The 15,821-nt window shown below is 41.1% G+C and overlaps 2 protein-coding genes across 2 annotated transcripts in view; one reads left to right on the forward strand and one right to left on the reverse strand.

Annotated features, from left to right (window-relative positions):
• Window positions 1–499: 499 nt before the first annotated feature.
• Window positions 500–5,535, reverse strand: LOC102993225 (ARIH2 opposite strand lncRNA). Its single transcript, XM_055079999.1, is given in 6 exon segments — window positions 500–3,693; window positions 3,696–3,801; window positions 3,860–3,916; window positions 4,071–4,192; window positions 4,194–4,358; window positions 4,360–5,535. Coding segments are annotated over 6 exon segments (897 nt in total). The 5' UTR covers window positions 4,675–5,535; the 3' UTR covers window positions 500–3,561.
• LOC114484235 (E3 ubiquitin-protein ligase ARIH2-like) overlaps window positions 4,178–15,821 on the forward strand; it is a 20,049-nt gene continuing 8,405 nt past the window's right edge. The window contains exons 1-3 of the mRNA XM_028479126.2: window positions 4,178–4,309; window positions 7,405–7,468; window positions 9,178–9,520. Coding sequence (XP_028334927.1) covers window positions 9,272–9,520 — 249 coding nt within the window. The 5' untranslated portion in view covers window positions 4,178–4,309; window positions 7,405–7,468; window positions 9,178–9,271. The remainder of the gene's footprint in view (window positions 4,310–7,404; window positions 7,469–9,177; window positions 9,521–15,821) is intronic.

Consider the following 15,821-nt stretch of genomic DNA (forward strand, 5'->3'; position numbering starts at 1 on the left):
GACTTCTTAATTGATGTTTATAGGACATTCCATCCCAAAACAACAGAATACACTTTCTTCTCAAGTGTATTTCTTCTCAAGCTCATGGAACATTCTCCAGGATAGATCATATCTTGGGTCACAAATCAAGCCTTGGTAAATTTAAGAAAATTGAAATCGTATCAAGTATCTTTTCCAACCACAACCCTATGAGACTAGATATCAGTTACAGGAAACAAAACTGTAAAAAATACAAACACATGGAGGCTAAACAATACAGTACTAAATAACCAAGAGATCACTGAAGAAATCAAAGAGGAAATCAAAAAATACCTAGAAACAAATGACAATGAAAACACAGTGGCCCAAAACCTATGGGATGCAGCAAAAGCAGTGCTGACAGGGAAGTTTATAGCAATACAACCCTACCTCAAGAAACAAGAAAAATCTCAAATAAACAACCTAACCTTACACCTAAAGCAATTAGAGAAAGAAGAAGAAGAATAACAAAAAACAAAGTTAGCAGAAGGAAAGAAATCATAAAGATGAGATCAGAAATAAATGAAAAAGAAATGAAGGAAACAATAGCAAAGATCAATAAAACTAAAAGCTGGTTCTTTGAGATGATAAACAAAATTGATAAACCATTAGCCAGACTCATCAAGAAAAAAAAGGAGAAGACTCAGATCAACAGAATTAGAAATGAAAAAGGAGACGTAACAAGTGACACTGCAGAAATACAAAGGATCATGAGAGATTACTACAAGTAACTATATGCCAATAAAATGGACAACCTGGAAGAAATGGACAAATTCTTAGGTTTACAGCAACCAGAAGCTGAGTCTATGAGGGAATAAAGTTCTGTTGTTTTAAGCTACTAGGTTTATAGTAATTTGTTATGGCCGTCCTAGGAAACTAACGCAGATATTTATCATTCCAATTTCTCTTCCTTAATTTGTAAAGTTCCAGATTTCACACTGTTATCATTTTCCTTTTACTTGAAAAAAAAATTAGCATTTATTTTAAAGGCAGTAAATTCTCTTCGTTTTCCTTCACCTAAAAAAAGAAAAAAAGATTTGAAGTAAACACCCTTGTAATAGACAAAAAGTAACTACCTTCTTTTTTTAAAGCAAACTAGTAACTACCATATTTTTCTTAACAAAATTATTTAATGGTGAAATATTAGAAACTTTCCTATTCATGACAGGAACAAAGGTAAAGATGTTTTTTAATCATGATTACTGCTTAACGTTTTACTGGACATGGTAGCTAATGCAAAAATACCAATAGTAAGGGAGGGAGGGAAGGAAGTAGAAAAGCAAGGAGGAAAGAAAGGAGAAAAGAGGGAGGGGATTAAAGAGGGAGGTGAAAAAAGAGGGAGAAAAGAAAAGGAAGAAAATAAATTAAAAAATTAAAAATTGAGAGTCCGAAATATCCCTATTTTCAAATGATCCAAATGCTCACTTTGAAAATTGAAGAGAATCAGTTGAAAATCCACTAAAACTAATAAGCAAGCTAAGTAAGGAGACAGACACAAGAACAATGTTGGAAAGCAATAACGTTTTGATACGTTAACAATAACCAATTAGAAAACATGAAGAAAGAATCCTATTCAGAATAATAGCAAAACCCACAATGTATGCAAGACCAAACCAAAGATCCATGTGAATAAAACTGTAACAATTCAAATACATAAAAGAAAAACTGTAAAGAAATACTATATTCCTTGGATGCAAAGACTCAATATTGAGGATATCAGTACGACCCTTGTTATTCTTAGAAATTCAGTGCTCTCCAGTGAATTTTCAAAAGTGCAAACACATCATTCTGAATCTAAGGTTTATACAAAAGAAAAATTGTATGATATTGGCTAAGAAATTTTAGTCTTCTAGCTGAGGCCCCAGACATCAAAGGGCTAAAATAAATCATTCCCACTGTAGCCTGTCCAGATTCCTGTGCCACAGAAACCAAGAGAGACATTATATTTTATATTTATATATCTTATGTGCAAATTTATTTTTTGCAGTATGTGGGCCTCTCACTGTCGTGGCCTCTCCCGTTGCGGAGCACAGGCTCCAGACGCGCAGGCTCAGCAGCCATGGCTCACGGGCCCAGCCGCTCCACAGCATGTGGGATCTTCCCGGACCGGGGCACGAACCCATGTCCCCTGCATTGGCAGGCAGGCTCCCAACCACTGCTCCACCAGGGAAGCCCCGCAAATTTATTTTGAAAACAGAATACTACACACATCATTTCATATCCTATTCATATCACAGATACCTTTCCTTGTTAATAGATGCCTCAGTACAGCCTAATTGTTAATGGTTTTCTTTCTTGTGTATTTTACCATAATTTAACAAACCTTTACTTTTGGACATATGGGATGCTGCAAACTTTTTCCTATAGAATCACCATTCTAAAGCACATATATGTGCACATAATTTTATCTGTACCTTTAAATGTTTTGGCCTAATTTTTTTTTTTAATTTTTTTATTTTTTTGTGGTACGCGGGCCTCTCACTGCCGTGGCCTCTCCCACTGCGGAGCACAGGTTCCAGACGCGCAGGCTCAGCGGCCATGGCTCGCCGGCCTAGCCGCTCCGCGGCATGTGGGATCTTCCTGGAACAGGGCACGAACCCGTGTCCCCTGCATCGGCAGGTGGAGTCTCAACCACTGTGCCACCAAGGAAGCCCCTGGCCTAATTTTTAAATCTTTATTTCCTGGGGAGAAATTGTCAGTAGTTAAGAATAATGGTATTAGCATCAGCCCAATAAATGCCTATTTAATAGAGTAATATTGAAAACAAGGTTGGACCTGTGCCCTTAAGAAACTCAGCTTTAAGAGGGGCAAGACAGGAGAACAAATAAGGATTGTACACTGGATTCCAATATATTGTACATACACCTGTGTACTTGATGTGAATGACCTCATTCTCTATTTTGCAAGTGCAACAATTATACAGAACTGATTGTTCCCTTTTATTCACTGGAGAGGATTTATTACCAGTGACCCAAAGTGAAGGCTTCTAATTAAAGAGATTTCATTAGCAGAAAATATATTTTGGGTCCTTCGCTAGTGTCATGATGTAAAGGGATTATATGTTTTGTCATAACAAATAAGTACATTGGATTATAGATAGACTTTTACATTGTTAATGCATAAAATTCACAACCCTACAATATGTTACTCATTACTACTAATTTTCACTCCAAAGTAATGTGGGGCTTTCTAGTATTTGAATGCACCTGACTCGGGTACAGGCTCTAAATTAAACAGGAAGCTGAAAATCATGTATAAGAAATACACGAATACATGCAAGAAGCAAGAACTAAAAATAAGAGAGCCCATTACACATCGATATCTTGAATATTTTGAATATCAGTGTATACATGACTCATGTATGGGTGGAAATGGTTTGGGTTATCTACGGACTTGCACAGCGAGGAGGCTCCCTAACATCACTGGCTTCACACAGGCGTTTCCACGTTGTGCAGCAGCAACTTGAGTGGGACTTCACGGCTCTATCTATCCATAATACTTGACAAAAGCCCTAGAAGGTACTGAAAGTCATAATGGCACTTCCTATACTGTTTGAAGAAACTGTGCAACAAGGCAGTTAAGATTCAATCTTGGGTGAACGGGAAGCCAAAGAATTAGGCAGCGAACTAGGCCGCGGAGAGGGAAGCGGAAGCCTGGCGTGGTCCTGTGAATCGGCGGCCACCAGGCGACGGTCTCAGAACGTACGCAGAAATTCCCGGCCCTGCGCGCTGACCCGAAGACCTAGCTCTTCTTCGACTACATAGCGGCCGGGAAACAACAGTCCTTTATCCACTCCACGAACGTCTGGAGGTCTTTTCGGTGCCGGACACCGATTACAAACAGAGAAGTGAGGAGTCCGACAGAAGAACCCTGGTTTAAAGTATCCCGGCGGGCGGCGCTGGTAGGCAAAAGCCGGAAGAGATGCCGTGACCACTCTCCAATAAGCCGAATCCTCTCCTCTGCTGCCTCTCGCAGCCGTCGGCACCGGCTGTGCTCTGCGCCCATTCTGGGTCGCTGCGCTGGGCTGTTGTGAAGTGCCCGCAGAGAGGCGTTACTGCCCAGCGCCTGCCGCGACCCCGGCGACCGCGGGTCGACCCCGGGCCGGAAGTGACGGAACTGCTCTGAGCACTTCCGGAGCTGCTGAGAGGGCTTCGCCGGAGGAAGCAGCGCGGGCCTTGACCGGCGTTGGCCCGCCGCCTCTGCCGCCGCCGCGCCTAGACCCGGTTCTTCTGGCCCGGCCCGACCCGGTCTGGCCCCCCCGGGCTCAGCGGCCGCGGGGCCACGGCTCCCGGTAAGTGCGCGGTGCGAGTCTAGGCCTTGTTTACCCCGGCGGGCCGGGGGAGGGGGTGGGCTCTCCGCGCGCCTCCCTAGCCCGGCCGGGGCTCCGCCTTCGTCAATGCCCGCGAGGTCCCGGCGCCCTTGGCAGCTCTTACACAGTTTCAGCGCACTCCGCCACCCGCCGAGGGGCGGCTGAAGGCTGAGGCCAGGGCGAACCGGCGCCGGGCCTCTCTCCGTTATTCCTCCTCCCGCCGCCTGCTCAGCTTGCAGTGAGGTCGGAGGCCAGCGCCTTTGACCGACTGGCGCCGGCGCATCTGGGCCCTCCCCGCCCAGCGCGCCAGCAGACGCGCTGCCTCCGGGGCTCCCCACTCGAGTCATCGTTGGGAGCTCTAGTAGTGCCGCCCGCGCGGTTAGTTAACGCCCGTTGGTGAAGGGTGCCGCAGCGCGTGGGCTCCGTGTCCTCGCGGATATCCCGGCGCCTCGGACGGGACAGGCGGCCCAGGAGCTGCGTCGACGCCTCGCCCGACGCTGCTGTGCTAGCGGCGGCAGTGGCGACCGAGTTCTGGGATGACTTCACCTCAGTACTGATTGTTACCCTGTCCCATAGAACTTTTTGCCACAATGGTCATATTCTGTATCTTTGCTGTTAAGTAGGGTAGCCACTATCCACACGTGGCCATTGAGCATTTGACTTACGGCTCGTGCAACTGAAAAAGCAAATGTTAAATTTTATTTAATTTTTAAGTTAAGTTAAATTTAAATAACCACATGTGGTTTGTGGCTGCCGTAGTAGACAGGGTTCATATTTTTGTATCAAGTAATTTTCTTCGGACTTGTAGACTTAGTAAATGACCCTACAGTGCTAAATATTACATCTGGAGTAAACGTCGTCAGACCCACCAAAAAGTCTGTGTTTTGTTCTTGTCATCTTTAAACTGAGAAGTCTTCCGTTTGAATTCTTTAGCCCAGGGTGGGTGGCAGGTCTTCTGAACACGTGACTTTGACTGGGGGAAGGGGGAGGAGTAATTTCTGTTACTCCTTTCCTGTTTGGGATGTAAGGATAATATTTAATATCCAAAGGAAATCAAAGCGGTATCATCAGTTCTGTTAATAAAGTAATAACATACTGGCGCCTTTAAGCAATGTCAGCACTCTTTCAAATAGAATAGGGATATTTAACTTGGAAAAGATTAAAAATTAAGGTTTTATTTAAATTTGGACCTAGAACACGCAGTAAGTATGAAATGACATTCTCCTTTTGGAAGGCAGCCTGAAGTTTTCCCTGTTTCTTGAATATTTAGTTGGTGAGAAGGCTATGGGCAACCTGTAAGCCCAAATCCTGGAGAAAAATCCAGAGAAAGTGAAAACGGTGTTTTTTTTGTTGTGATTCTGGAGGTAGCTTTGTGGATAGTATTAGGCTCTCTGGGAGGGTGATGGGGCGTTATGAGTCCTCATAGGCCCTGGATCTGGTGAAGGTATTATGCTGGACTCTACTGGTTGGCAGCACCGTGGTCTTGGGCAAGTTGCTTAATCTTTTGAACTCTAGTTTCCTCATTTGTAAGAAGGGGATGATAGCCACTTTGTAGGGTTATAAACATTTAATGAGAATGAGTCTGACCTGAAATTGGCTCTCATTAAATGAAAGGTATTATTGGTAGTGATATTTTGTAGATGGGAGCAATTATTTATAATGCTCTTTATGTAGATTTGCCTAATAAGCAGTATCGTACATAAAAATGCAGGTAAAAGAAAACAATAAAATCAATTATTTGTCTTCTATTTTGGAAATTATCTTCCACAATCATTGTTTGGACTTTGATTTTCATTTAGTTTAAATTTGCCTGTTTGTGTTTGAAGTATTTCTTTGAAAGTTACAAGCTCTGGTTTTCCAAGAAATTCAAAAGGATAAAGAAATGGACATAAAATATCTAATTAAGTAGGCTGTTAGTACTTATTTAGTCTTGGATAGTGGGATCTGTAGTTCTGAGAAAGTCAGGTAGCCCTTGACCATGTCAGAAGAGAAGTGGGAAATGGGTGTTAATATTGCCTAGTGGGCATTCTACTGGAGACATTTTTTTTTTTTCTTTTTTGAGCCCAAACCACTGGACCGCCAGGGAATTCCCTCTGTTTTCTCTCTCTCTCTCTTTTTTTGTTTTGTTTTGTTTTTTGTTTTCTTTTTTTGGGGGGACTTTTTTCTTTGAAAATATTTTTTTCATGAATAAAGTGAGATCTGAAATATTGGCAGTATTCTATAAGTGTTAGTGGGGATGACTTCATGGCAAAAGTCCAGTTTAAGTCAGTTATGATTTGCTTTGTCAACCTCTGTGTAACATTTAAGATTGAAATTGTGGTAGTTAATTTAGGAAATCTTAACAATAAGAGTGAGGTGGTGCCCTACATTGTAAATCAACTGTACTCCAATAAAAATTAAAAAAAAAAAAGTGAGGTGTGGTGGGCTTTCAAACTGAGGGAGGGAACTGGGTATCCATTTCTCTCACCAGTACCCCAGGTTAAATTATTGTTAGCTGTTTATTTATTTATTTATTTGTCTATTTATTTATTTATTTATGGCAGCGTTGGGTCTTCATTGCTGTGTGCAGGCTTTTCTCTAGTTGCAGTGAGCAGGGGCTACTCTTCGTTGCGGTGCACGGGCTTCTCCTTGCAGTGGCTTGTCTTGTTACGGAGCATGGGCTCTAGGCACGTGGACCTCAGCACTTGTGGCACGCGGGCTCAGTAGCTGTGGCATGTGGGCTCTAGGGTGCAGGCTCAGTAGTTATGGCGCTCGGGCTTAGTTGCTCCGTGGCGTGTGGGATCTTCCTGGACCAGGGATTGAACCCGTGTCCCCTGCATTGGCAGGTGGATTCTTAACCACTGTGCCACCAGGGAAGTCCCGCTGTTTACTTTCAATACTTTCTTTTTTTAGAAGGCCATGTAACTCTTGTCAGTATGTAATTATGACATATAGATTTCTGTGGGACTTATAAGAAAATAATTTTTGGTCCCTTGCTGCTTGTCCTTTTAAATGTCTTTACTTTTTAAAAAATAAGTTTGCAAACTCAGGGTACCAATTTTAAAATATATAAATAGAACTATCTCTTTTCATTTTAGATGGAAATTATATGATATAGACTATTTGGGTGACATCTTCCTGAAAGATCTTCAAGAATTACAGGTATTTTTAATTTAAAGATTATTTTTTTCTTCTAAAGGAAAAATACCATAGTTAAGTTCAGTTGTGATGAGGTGGTTCTAGCATACAAAACAATTTTGTTAAAAGTCAAACTGCAAGTATTACATTACTGCATTCTCATTAATGTGACTTATTTTTTAATTTGAGCATTTATAGGTAACATATCAGAGGTAGATTCACTGATATTTTTATAATATCATTAAAATGTGGCTCTGTAATCCCTTAGACTGGTTACATATTCAGCACACATTGATGTGGCACGTGGGATCTTCCCGGACCGGGGCACGAACCTGCGTCCCCTGCATCGGCAGACGGACTCTCAACCAATGCGCCACCAGGGAAGCCGAGCACACATTGATTTTTAATCTTTGTTTTAATTTTTTTTTTTTTGGAGAGATTATCTACATCAATAGGTTTTAAATTTACTTTAGTATTTAATCCAGATTTGGTTATGTAAATTATTTACATACTGTTCAATCCAAATGCTCTTGCATTTTGTGGTCCTATTATTTTTAGATTTAAATCACTATTTGATACTGTTCCTTGGAAATGATCACTTGAAATAGTTCTTTTGCAGAGAAGTTAATGGGTATTTGCCAGAGTCCTCTCTGAGAAGAAGTTAAGGCTTGTGACTGTTTTGCTTTCTCAACTAGTATTCTCTTTTCATTTATATGTAATTGAGTAATATTTTGATCTGTGAGGATTTTTCAGTAGCTGGTTTCATTTGATCTCTTGTTTCTTTTTTTTTTTTTTTCTTTGCGGTATGCGGGCCTCTCACTGTTGTGGCCTCTCCCGTTTGCGGAGCACAGGCTCCGGACGCGCAGGCTCAGCGGCCATGGCTCACGGGCCCAGCCGCTCCGCGGCATGTGGGATCTTTCCGGACCGGGGCACGAACCCGTGTCCCCTGCATCGGCAGGCAGACTCCCAACCACTGCACCACCAGGGAAGCCCTGATCTCTTGTTTCTTTACCCTAAGTAGATTCTAACCTTGATCCTGCTAAGGCAGAGTATCTATAGTTTTCCTTCACTATTGGGTCAGTTTCTTTGCCTCTTAAGTACCTCTTTTAAAGGATTAGTAGAACCCTTTAAAATGGAAAAATCAGTTAACTTTGCAGACTATAGGAGGATGTTGAAGAGCTATGTGGTTTTTATTTTTTCTTTACTATGCACCTTTTTTTCCATTTATCTGAGAGTGATGTCTGTAAAACAATGGTATTCTTTCCCTAGATATTAGGGAAAGAACTGTGTCCCTATTTATGTACTGTCTGTGTCACCACTCAGTGGAGCATGATTAGCTAAGAGATTTTAAACTTTGGTTGTTTAGCCTTTAGGATGCTTATTCTATGGGCAGCCAGCTGTGGGAATGTGCTTCTCTCTTAAGGACCCTGGCAGGAAGGACAAATCTATGGGAATTTAACTCCTTGACATAGAGCAGATAGCCTTACTCTTTCATGCCAGACCCTTCATGTGAAGTTACCATTGTTAACTGCTTCTGCCCCTCCAGGAAAGGGTTTCCCTTTGAAAGGCCTGGGCACAGAGATGATATGAGGTTTCTTGTATGAGGGGAGAGTTGGAATAGGCCATAGTGGGGGTAGGACCAGGGCTATGCCATTTTGATTCTTGAATGGTTTCTGTTACAACTTCTCATAGTGAAAGTAAGTAACACTTATTTTTTTCTTTTCTTCCCTTAGAAGACAAAAACACTAATGCATTTGAGAAAGTGGTAAAGTTTGTGGGGAGGGGAAAAAACTGCTTTCCTGATCTGCAACTCGTCTGGATGTTAAGATGTCTGTGGACATGAATAGCCAGGGGTCTGACAGCAATGAAGAGGACTATGACCCGAATTGTGAGGAAGAGGAAGAGGACGAGGACCCTGGGGACATAGAGGACTATTACGTGGGCGTAGCAAGTGATGTGGAGCAGCAGGGGGCCGATGCCTTTGATCCTGAGGAGTACCAGTTCACCTGCTTGACCTACAAGGAGTCCGAGGGTGCCCTCAATGAGCACATGACCAGCTTAGCCTCTGTCTTAAAGGTGAGCAGTGTTGTCAATTCCCAAGTGTAATTCCTGCAATTAAATCTAAATATGAGCTGTTTCTAACGTCTCCTCCAGACTGATTCGAATGGCCTGTAGCTTGAAACCAACTGTAAGTGTATGTTGCATCATCTGGACACATTTGATGCATTTACTTTGTTTGCTAATATGTGCATATCTAAGGTCCTCAGCTTCCCAGACTACTAGGAATTAGAAAGGAAGGGTGGGGTGGATTCAGGAAAAACAGACCAGAAGTACATAGAAAGCAGAACTGCATAGATTAACACTTGTTTCAGAAAAGTCTTATGAAACTTTATGAGGTAAGATAGGATAAGCATCAGAATCACCATCTTCAACACAACAGTGTGTGGGTGACTGATAAATGTCTTAAGAGAGGTACCTAGATCTCCTGGTTTGCTGTGAATAATCAGTGCTTCTGGGCTGATGAGCTCATTTGTTTCATATACTGATGACTAATGTCTGATGTTGAAAGAGATTTTAGCAATAACTAAGAATAAAGCAAGTTCTCATAGCCTGTATTTCATTGATTTTGGGGGGCGTTAAATTGAAATTTTAAGTATTTAACAAAATTGGTTATTCTAGCAAGCACCTTATTTTTAACACTTAAACTAGCATACTTTTCAGTATCTTGCACGTCAGGCCAGTTACTGTCCTCACTATGTACCTTTTGTACTACATAATATTACACTAGTACGTAGCATAGCCACATAGAACACCATGTACTGTGAATGTGAATATTATTATAGTCATTTAGACAATTTCCCAGCATGTTTCTTTCTCCTCTAACATTGGCCATTATGTGAAAGTGGGGAAATTTCTCCTACTTTACTGTTTTCCCTGACCTTCCTTTCAGGAACTGTTACGTGGATTTTGTTGTTTGCTAAAATTGAAGATCAAGAGCACATTGGAATGATTTCAACCAAATAATTTTCATGTTGGTATTTAAATGGAAATAACTAAGGTGTTCCATGGGTCATTACTATAAAAGTTGCTTTATCTACTAGTTCAGGCAATTTTTTTTCCAGGTGATCGGCAAATGCTAACTAATACCTTGGATTTGGACACTCAGGGCTTTATTAGCAGCTATCTGGAAGCTGAAAGCGAAAGCTTTTTGTGTGACTCACTCCTAGAAGTGTGCACATTTCCTCTCTTGTGCTCAGCATAAAACTCTGAAGAATGGAGACCCATTGGAACCTCTGGGTTTGGGATTTCTCCACCATAACGATAACAAAGCTGCTGGGACCTCTGCTTTCCAAGGGCATTTCCCTGGTCGAAAAAGAGGCATCAGATCTTTTCCTTCTTCGTTATTCATACCTCTCCCTATCTGGTCAACTGGTTTCTTTTACTTTAACCATATTACACATAGTGTTGGTATTTAAAATCTCCAAAAAAATTGTCAGGTGTGTGGTTCTGGACGGTATCAGTTGACTAAGTTCATCAGGATGTTCTTATCTACGCTTAGGAATTCTCAGTTTGTCCAGCCCCTTGTGCTGATTTCCTGACCTGCTAGAGCGGGGCACAGCTGAGGGGCACAGGCCCTTCCCTCCTTTTTTTTTTTTTTTTTTCTTTAAATTGTAGTAAAATCCATAAAATTTACCATTTTACGTCCTTCCTTTTTATTAGGCTGTCATATTGTCGGCCCCCTGGAAAGCCTTCCCTTCATCTCCTCACCTTTTAGTACCCTCAGGGCTCCTTCAGAGTCTACCTTGTGATTTCCCTGAGTGAGCCTCCTCAAGACCCTCTAGAGCACAGTGGTTGTTTCTTTTGGTCCTAGTCCAAATGTTACAGCCCATGTTTATTACATTGTATAATGCAGTCTTCTGACTGCTTCATGTTGTTTTACCTTTTCACATGTTTTTGCATGTTCTCTCCAACTAGATTGTTACTTCCTGGAGGGCAGAAACTACATTTTACCTTATCTCTCCCATTATCCGTATCACAGTGTTTCATCCATAATAGGTATTGAATAATTTTGAGATACTTGTGGATTTTGTCAACTTTTGATGATGTAGCTGATGTTATTGGTGTGAGCTAGATTCCCTAGTCCCTGCTGTACATTCTCTACTGTCGTAAAAGGGCATTATTCTGTTCCTCAAAATCATGAAGAGTAGAACAAAAAGAACTTGGAACAGAGGTAAAGAAACAATGAGAGATGGAAGAAAGTTGAAACCCCAGGAAAGGGTTAAAGAGAAAATGAAGCAAAGAGGAAAATAATCCATGAAATTTTAGATGATGGTAGAAGTAGAAGATGGATTTTTTTTCCCTCCCTCACTGAGGAGCATGTTCACACCATTTCCTTTCTGGGGCTGGGCAGCAAAGGTCCTGGCTCATTTGGTGGCTTGGCTGCACATAAAGGGGCTCAGTGGTGTTTTAAGTGGTTCAGGAATTTGACCAAAGATGACAGGCAGAAATAGCTTGGTTAAGAGTAAGGGAGAAGGAATCACATACAATCTTCCTCTCTCAGGCTGGCTAAAAACTAGCATTGGTTTTATTTTTGTATTTAAAATTTTTTTGAGACAGGAGGAAATAATTTAAGTGCTGAGTTTACAGAATGGTGTTCACAGGTGCTTTGGCTACTCTCTACTCTCACTCCTCTGTTGCATGTGTCTCTGAGAATGGAACTCAGTAGTCATCACCCAGGTCAGTACTGATTTCCCTCATTGGTCATGGTGCTGTTTGCACAACTCTGTGACTTATTGAGATATTTAATTCTTTCATATGATTTAGGTGTTATTCAGCTAGTAGGAAATGTGATATGTACGTAGTTTAAAATTAGAGCCTTATGAGCAGCTGTCCATGAACAAAGCTAAGTTTGAGGAGTGGCATCAATTTTCCACTGATCTGTGTTACTCATTTTGTTGTGTTCTGGCAGTTGCCTATGGGTGAGCCGTAGCCTAACAAAATTAAGCCTTCTGTTACCTTTTGGGATTTGAAGTCTCTTAAGTAGAAAATTGCCAGTTGCCTGGAACACTGGGCTTTTGGTTTAATGAGGCCCCTTGGTGTCAGAGAGTCTTCCTATATGTATTCTGGGACCAGTCCTTGAGTAAGATCATTAATTGAGAAAGGAAAGTGCCCAGAAAATCAGATCCCGGACTGAGGATAGACAACAGAGAAAATGCTTATCTGTTATGGGGTGGTGGTGGGGGGACTGCTGATGTTCAAATAGTGGCAAAACAGAAGCATTGTTTAGAGAATGAATTATCATCCTATACAAATGGAATAGTCGTGAAAGATGAAATGATTGCCAAGTGAGGTGGATTGTGTTGTAAGAGGGGGAAAATCTCTGACGAATATTTTAGTGATATTTCAGTCTCTAAAGAAAACAAAGTTAACTTTTTAAAAAAAAATTTTTTTAATTTAATTTTATTTATTTTTGGCTGTGTTGGGTCTTCGTTGCTGCGCACAGGCTTTCTCTAGTTGTGGCGAGTGGGGGCTACTCTTCGGTGCGGTGTGCGGGATTCTCATTGTGGTGGCTTCTATTGTTGCGGAGCATGGGCTCTAGGTGTGTGGGCTTCAGTAGTTGTGGCGTGTGGGCTCAGTAGTTGTGGCTCGCAGGCTCTAGAGCACAGGCTCAGTAGTTGTGGTGCATGGGCTTAGTTGCTTCACGGCATGTGGGATCTTCCTGGACCAGGGCTCGAACCCATATCCCCTGCATTGGCAGGTGGTTTCTTTACCACTGTGCCACCAGGGAAACCCTACATGCTGTATTTTTATATAAAACTTACACAAAGATTATTATTGCTGCTATAGATGAGGGGAGACCTTTTCTAGGAATAACAGGCATTTTTATTGCAAAATATCCTATAGTTAACTTAGAATAATTTTGTCATTCAGTGAATCCTGTTGGTACTGTTCCCTGAATTGCATGAGGCATTTGCTGTAAGGCTGCCTAAGAAGGAGATTAGGCATGGTTGAGCCCCAGACAGAGCCCAGGCTGGCTTTCATTGGTGTTGGGCTGGAAGCGTCTCCCACGTTGTGTGCGCCTTCTCTCAGCAGCATGTCAGGGCTGTGGGCGGGAGAGGCAGAGTGTTGCTGCTCAGAGCCCCACTCATGCTTCAGAAAGGAGAAGAAATAGTACATTTTGGCCTAGATCTAGTCCATGGAGCTACCGTGAGCTATCTGAGCTTTCTGTTGATAGGATAAACTTCAAGATAGGGTGCAACAGCAGTGCAAGTAACCAAAGTCCACGGGTCGATTAAGCATGGGGATGGGGAAGTTACCTTCTGGGCTGGAGTGGGAGACTAAGATGTATAGGTAAAAAGGAATAAAATGTAGAGGATCATGAATGCAGCCTAAGGTGTCTTTACTGTTGGAGGGAAAAATTTGATTTTTTAAACTTCAGTGCTGAACTGTGCTGCTCATTTTCTCAAGCCTGGTTTTCCTCAAATAGGGTTAGAGAAATAAACTGGTTATTAATGAGTGTTTTTACTACAGTTCTTGCTTTACGAATTGCTGTATTAACTGTAGTAGAGCTGGGAAAATGTTCCCTAGAACACTATTCTGCCACCCTCTTGCTTGAATTTGTTTTAAGATCTAGTGCTTGCTATTCAGCAAAATAGGGCTGGAAAATCTCTCAGAGTTCTTTTTCTGTGGATCATTTTTCCCTTTTGTGGATGAATCATGAGTTTTCAGGACTTCTGACTTTAAGTGAGGTCTTTATAGTCCCTTGTTCAAAAGAACCTGGTTTCTATGCATTTGTCATTTGTAACATAAACAGTTAATATTCTTAACAACAAATAACTTGTATTTATCCTTTCTCTCAAGTGGCACTAAGTTTTTGTATAATATCTGGAAAAGACTAACTTTATTTATTAAATCAACTTTCTTGTATTCTGGTATAGCTGAATTTTAAGAACATTTTACTTTTATTTATACATTCATTAATTAACCAAGTAATGGTTGTTTTCTTGTTACTACTCATGGAAAAGTATCTTTAAGCTGGGTCTAGTAACACTGAATGTTTGTGTGCTGAACAGCCATCTGATTTCTATTTTTATGATCTGATGTCAGGTTTCTTTGCATGCCTGTATCTCAGAATCTAGATTAAATTCCTGTGTTTCACATAGTTGGTTGTTAGTGGATGTGTTGACATATTTCACCATGCTTTAGTCTGGAAGTCTGATTTGCATTTTACTGGTATATAAATTTATTTTTTAAAGGGAGATGAGAAATGTCCAGAGTGACATTGAGAATTGCCTAAGTACAGCTAGTGCTAGAGTTGTCCCTGTCTTGCCAGCTTAGAAAGGTTATTGTTATCATTGACTTTGTGTCCTCACTGTGTACCTGGCATCACACACAACATGCTCAGTGCCTTCCAGAAAAGAAGCTCTTCATCAGATTCAAGGCCAGCTTTCATTCTGGTCTTTTCTTGTACTTTCACACTACCTTAGGAACCATGTAAACCATTTTGTAATCAAGGGGTGATTCTAATTCCACAGTTGTCCTAAACCTGAACTTATTTATATTTAAATGTTTATTGTTGAGATGTTACTATAGTTGAAGAATATCATTCATAATTCCATTAACTTAAAATAAAAGTTTTCTTTCTTATTATCCTTAGGTCTTGTCCCTATTCATAGATAATGTTACTGGGCTGCAATTCATTCATTCATTCAACCAATATTTATTGAGCACCTACTATGTTCCAGGCATTGGGAAAATAGCTGTGAACAAAATAGACAAGAATCCTTGATCTGGGCAACAGTACATTCTAGTAATCATTATGTACATGTATTTATATATTCTATTTTTTTGTGTAAATTTCAAACATTTCCTCTTGTTTATACTTCATCCTCATTAGTTATTTTAGGGATAACATACCATCTTGTTCTTGAACCATAATTTGCTCAAGCTCTCCTCATTGGGCATTTAGGTGAGTACTTATGTGTTACAGTTATGGGGACTGGTTATATTGTTGTATTTTCATGGATGTGGCCTTTGTGTTGTTGAGCCTGGGCTAGTGGTCAGATAACTAGGTTCCAGTTCCTTTTCTGCCATTTAACATAACATGACCATGGGGAAGTTTCTCAACATCTCTAAGCTTCAATTTCCTCATCTATAAAATACTGATAATTAATACCTTCTTCACAGCATTAAGTGAGATGATGCACATAAAGTGCCTGGCACATGAGTGTTCAAACATGGTCGTGGTAGAAGCAGGGCAAGAGTTGAATAAGGAGAATATTGCTTTCACATGTTTTCTGTGGTTCCTTAAAACATTCTCGGGCTTCCCTGGTGGTGCAGTGGTTGAGAGTCCGCCTGCCGATGCAGGGGACACAGG

Source organism: Physeter macrocephalus, chromosome 18, assembly GCF_002837175.3.
Source record: "Physeter macrocephalus isolate SW-GA chromosome 18, ASM283717v5, whole genome shotgun sequence".
NCBI classification, from domain to species: Eukaryota; Metazoa; Chordata; class Mammalia; order Artiodactyla; family Physeteridae; genus Physeter; species Physeter macrocephalus.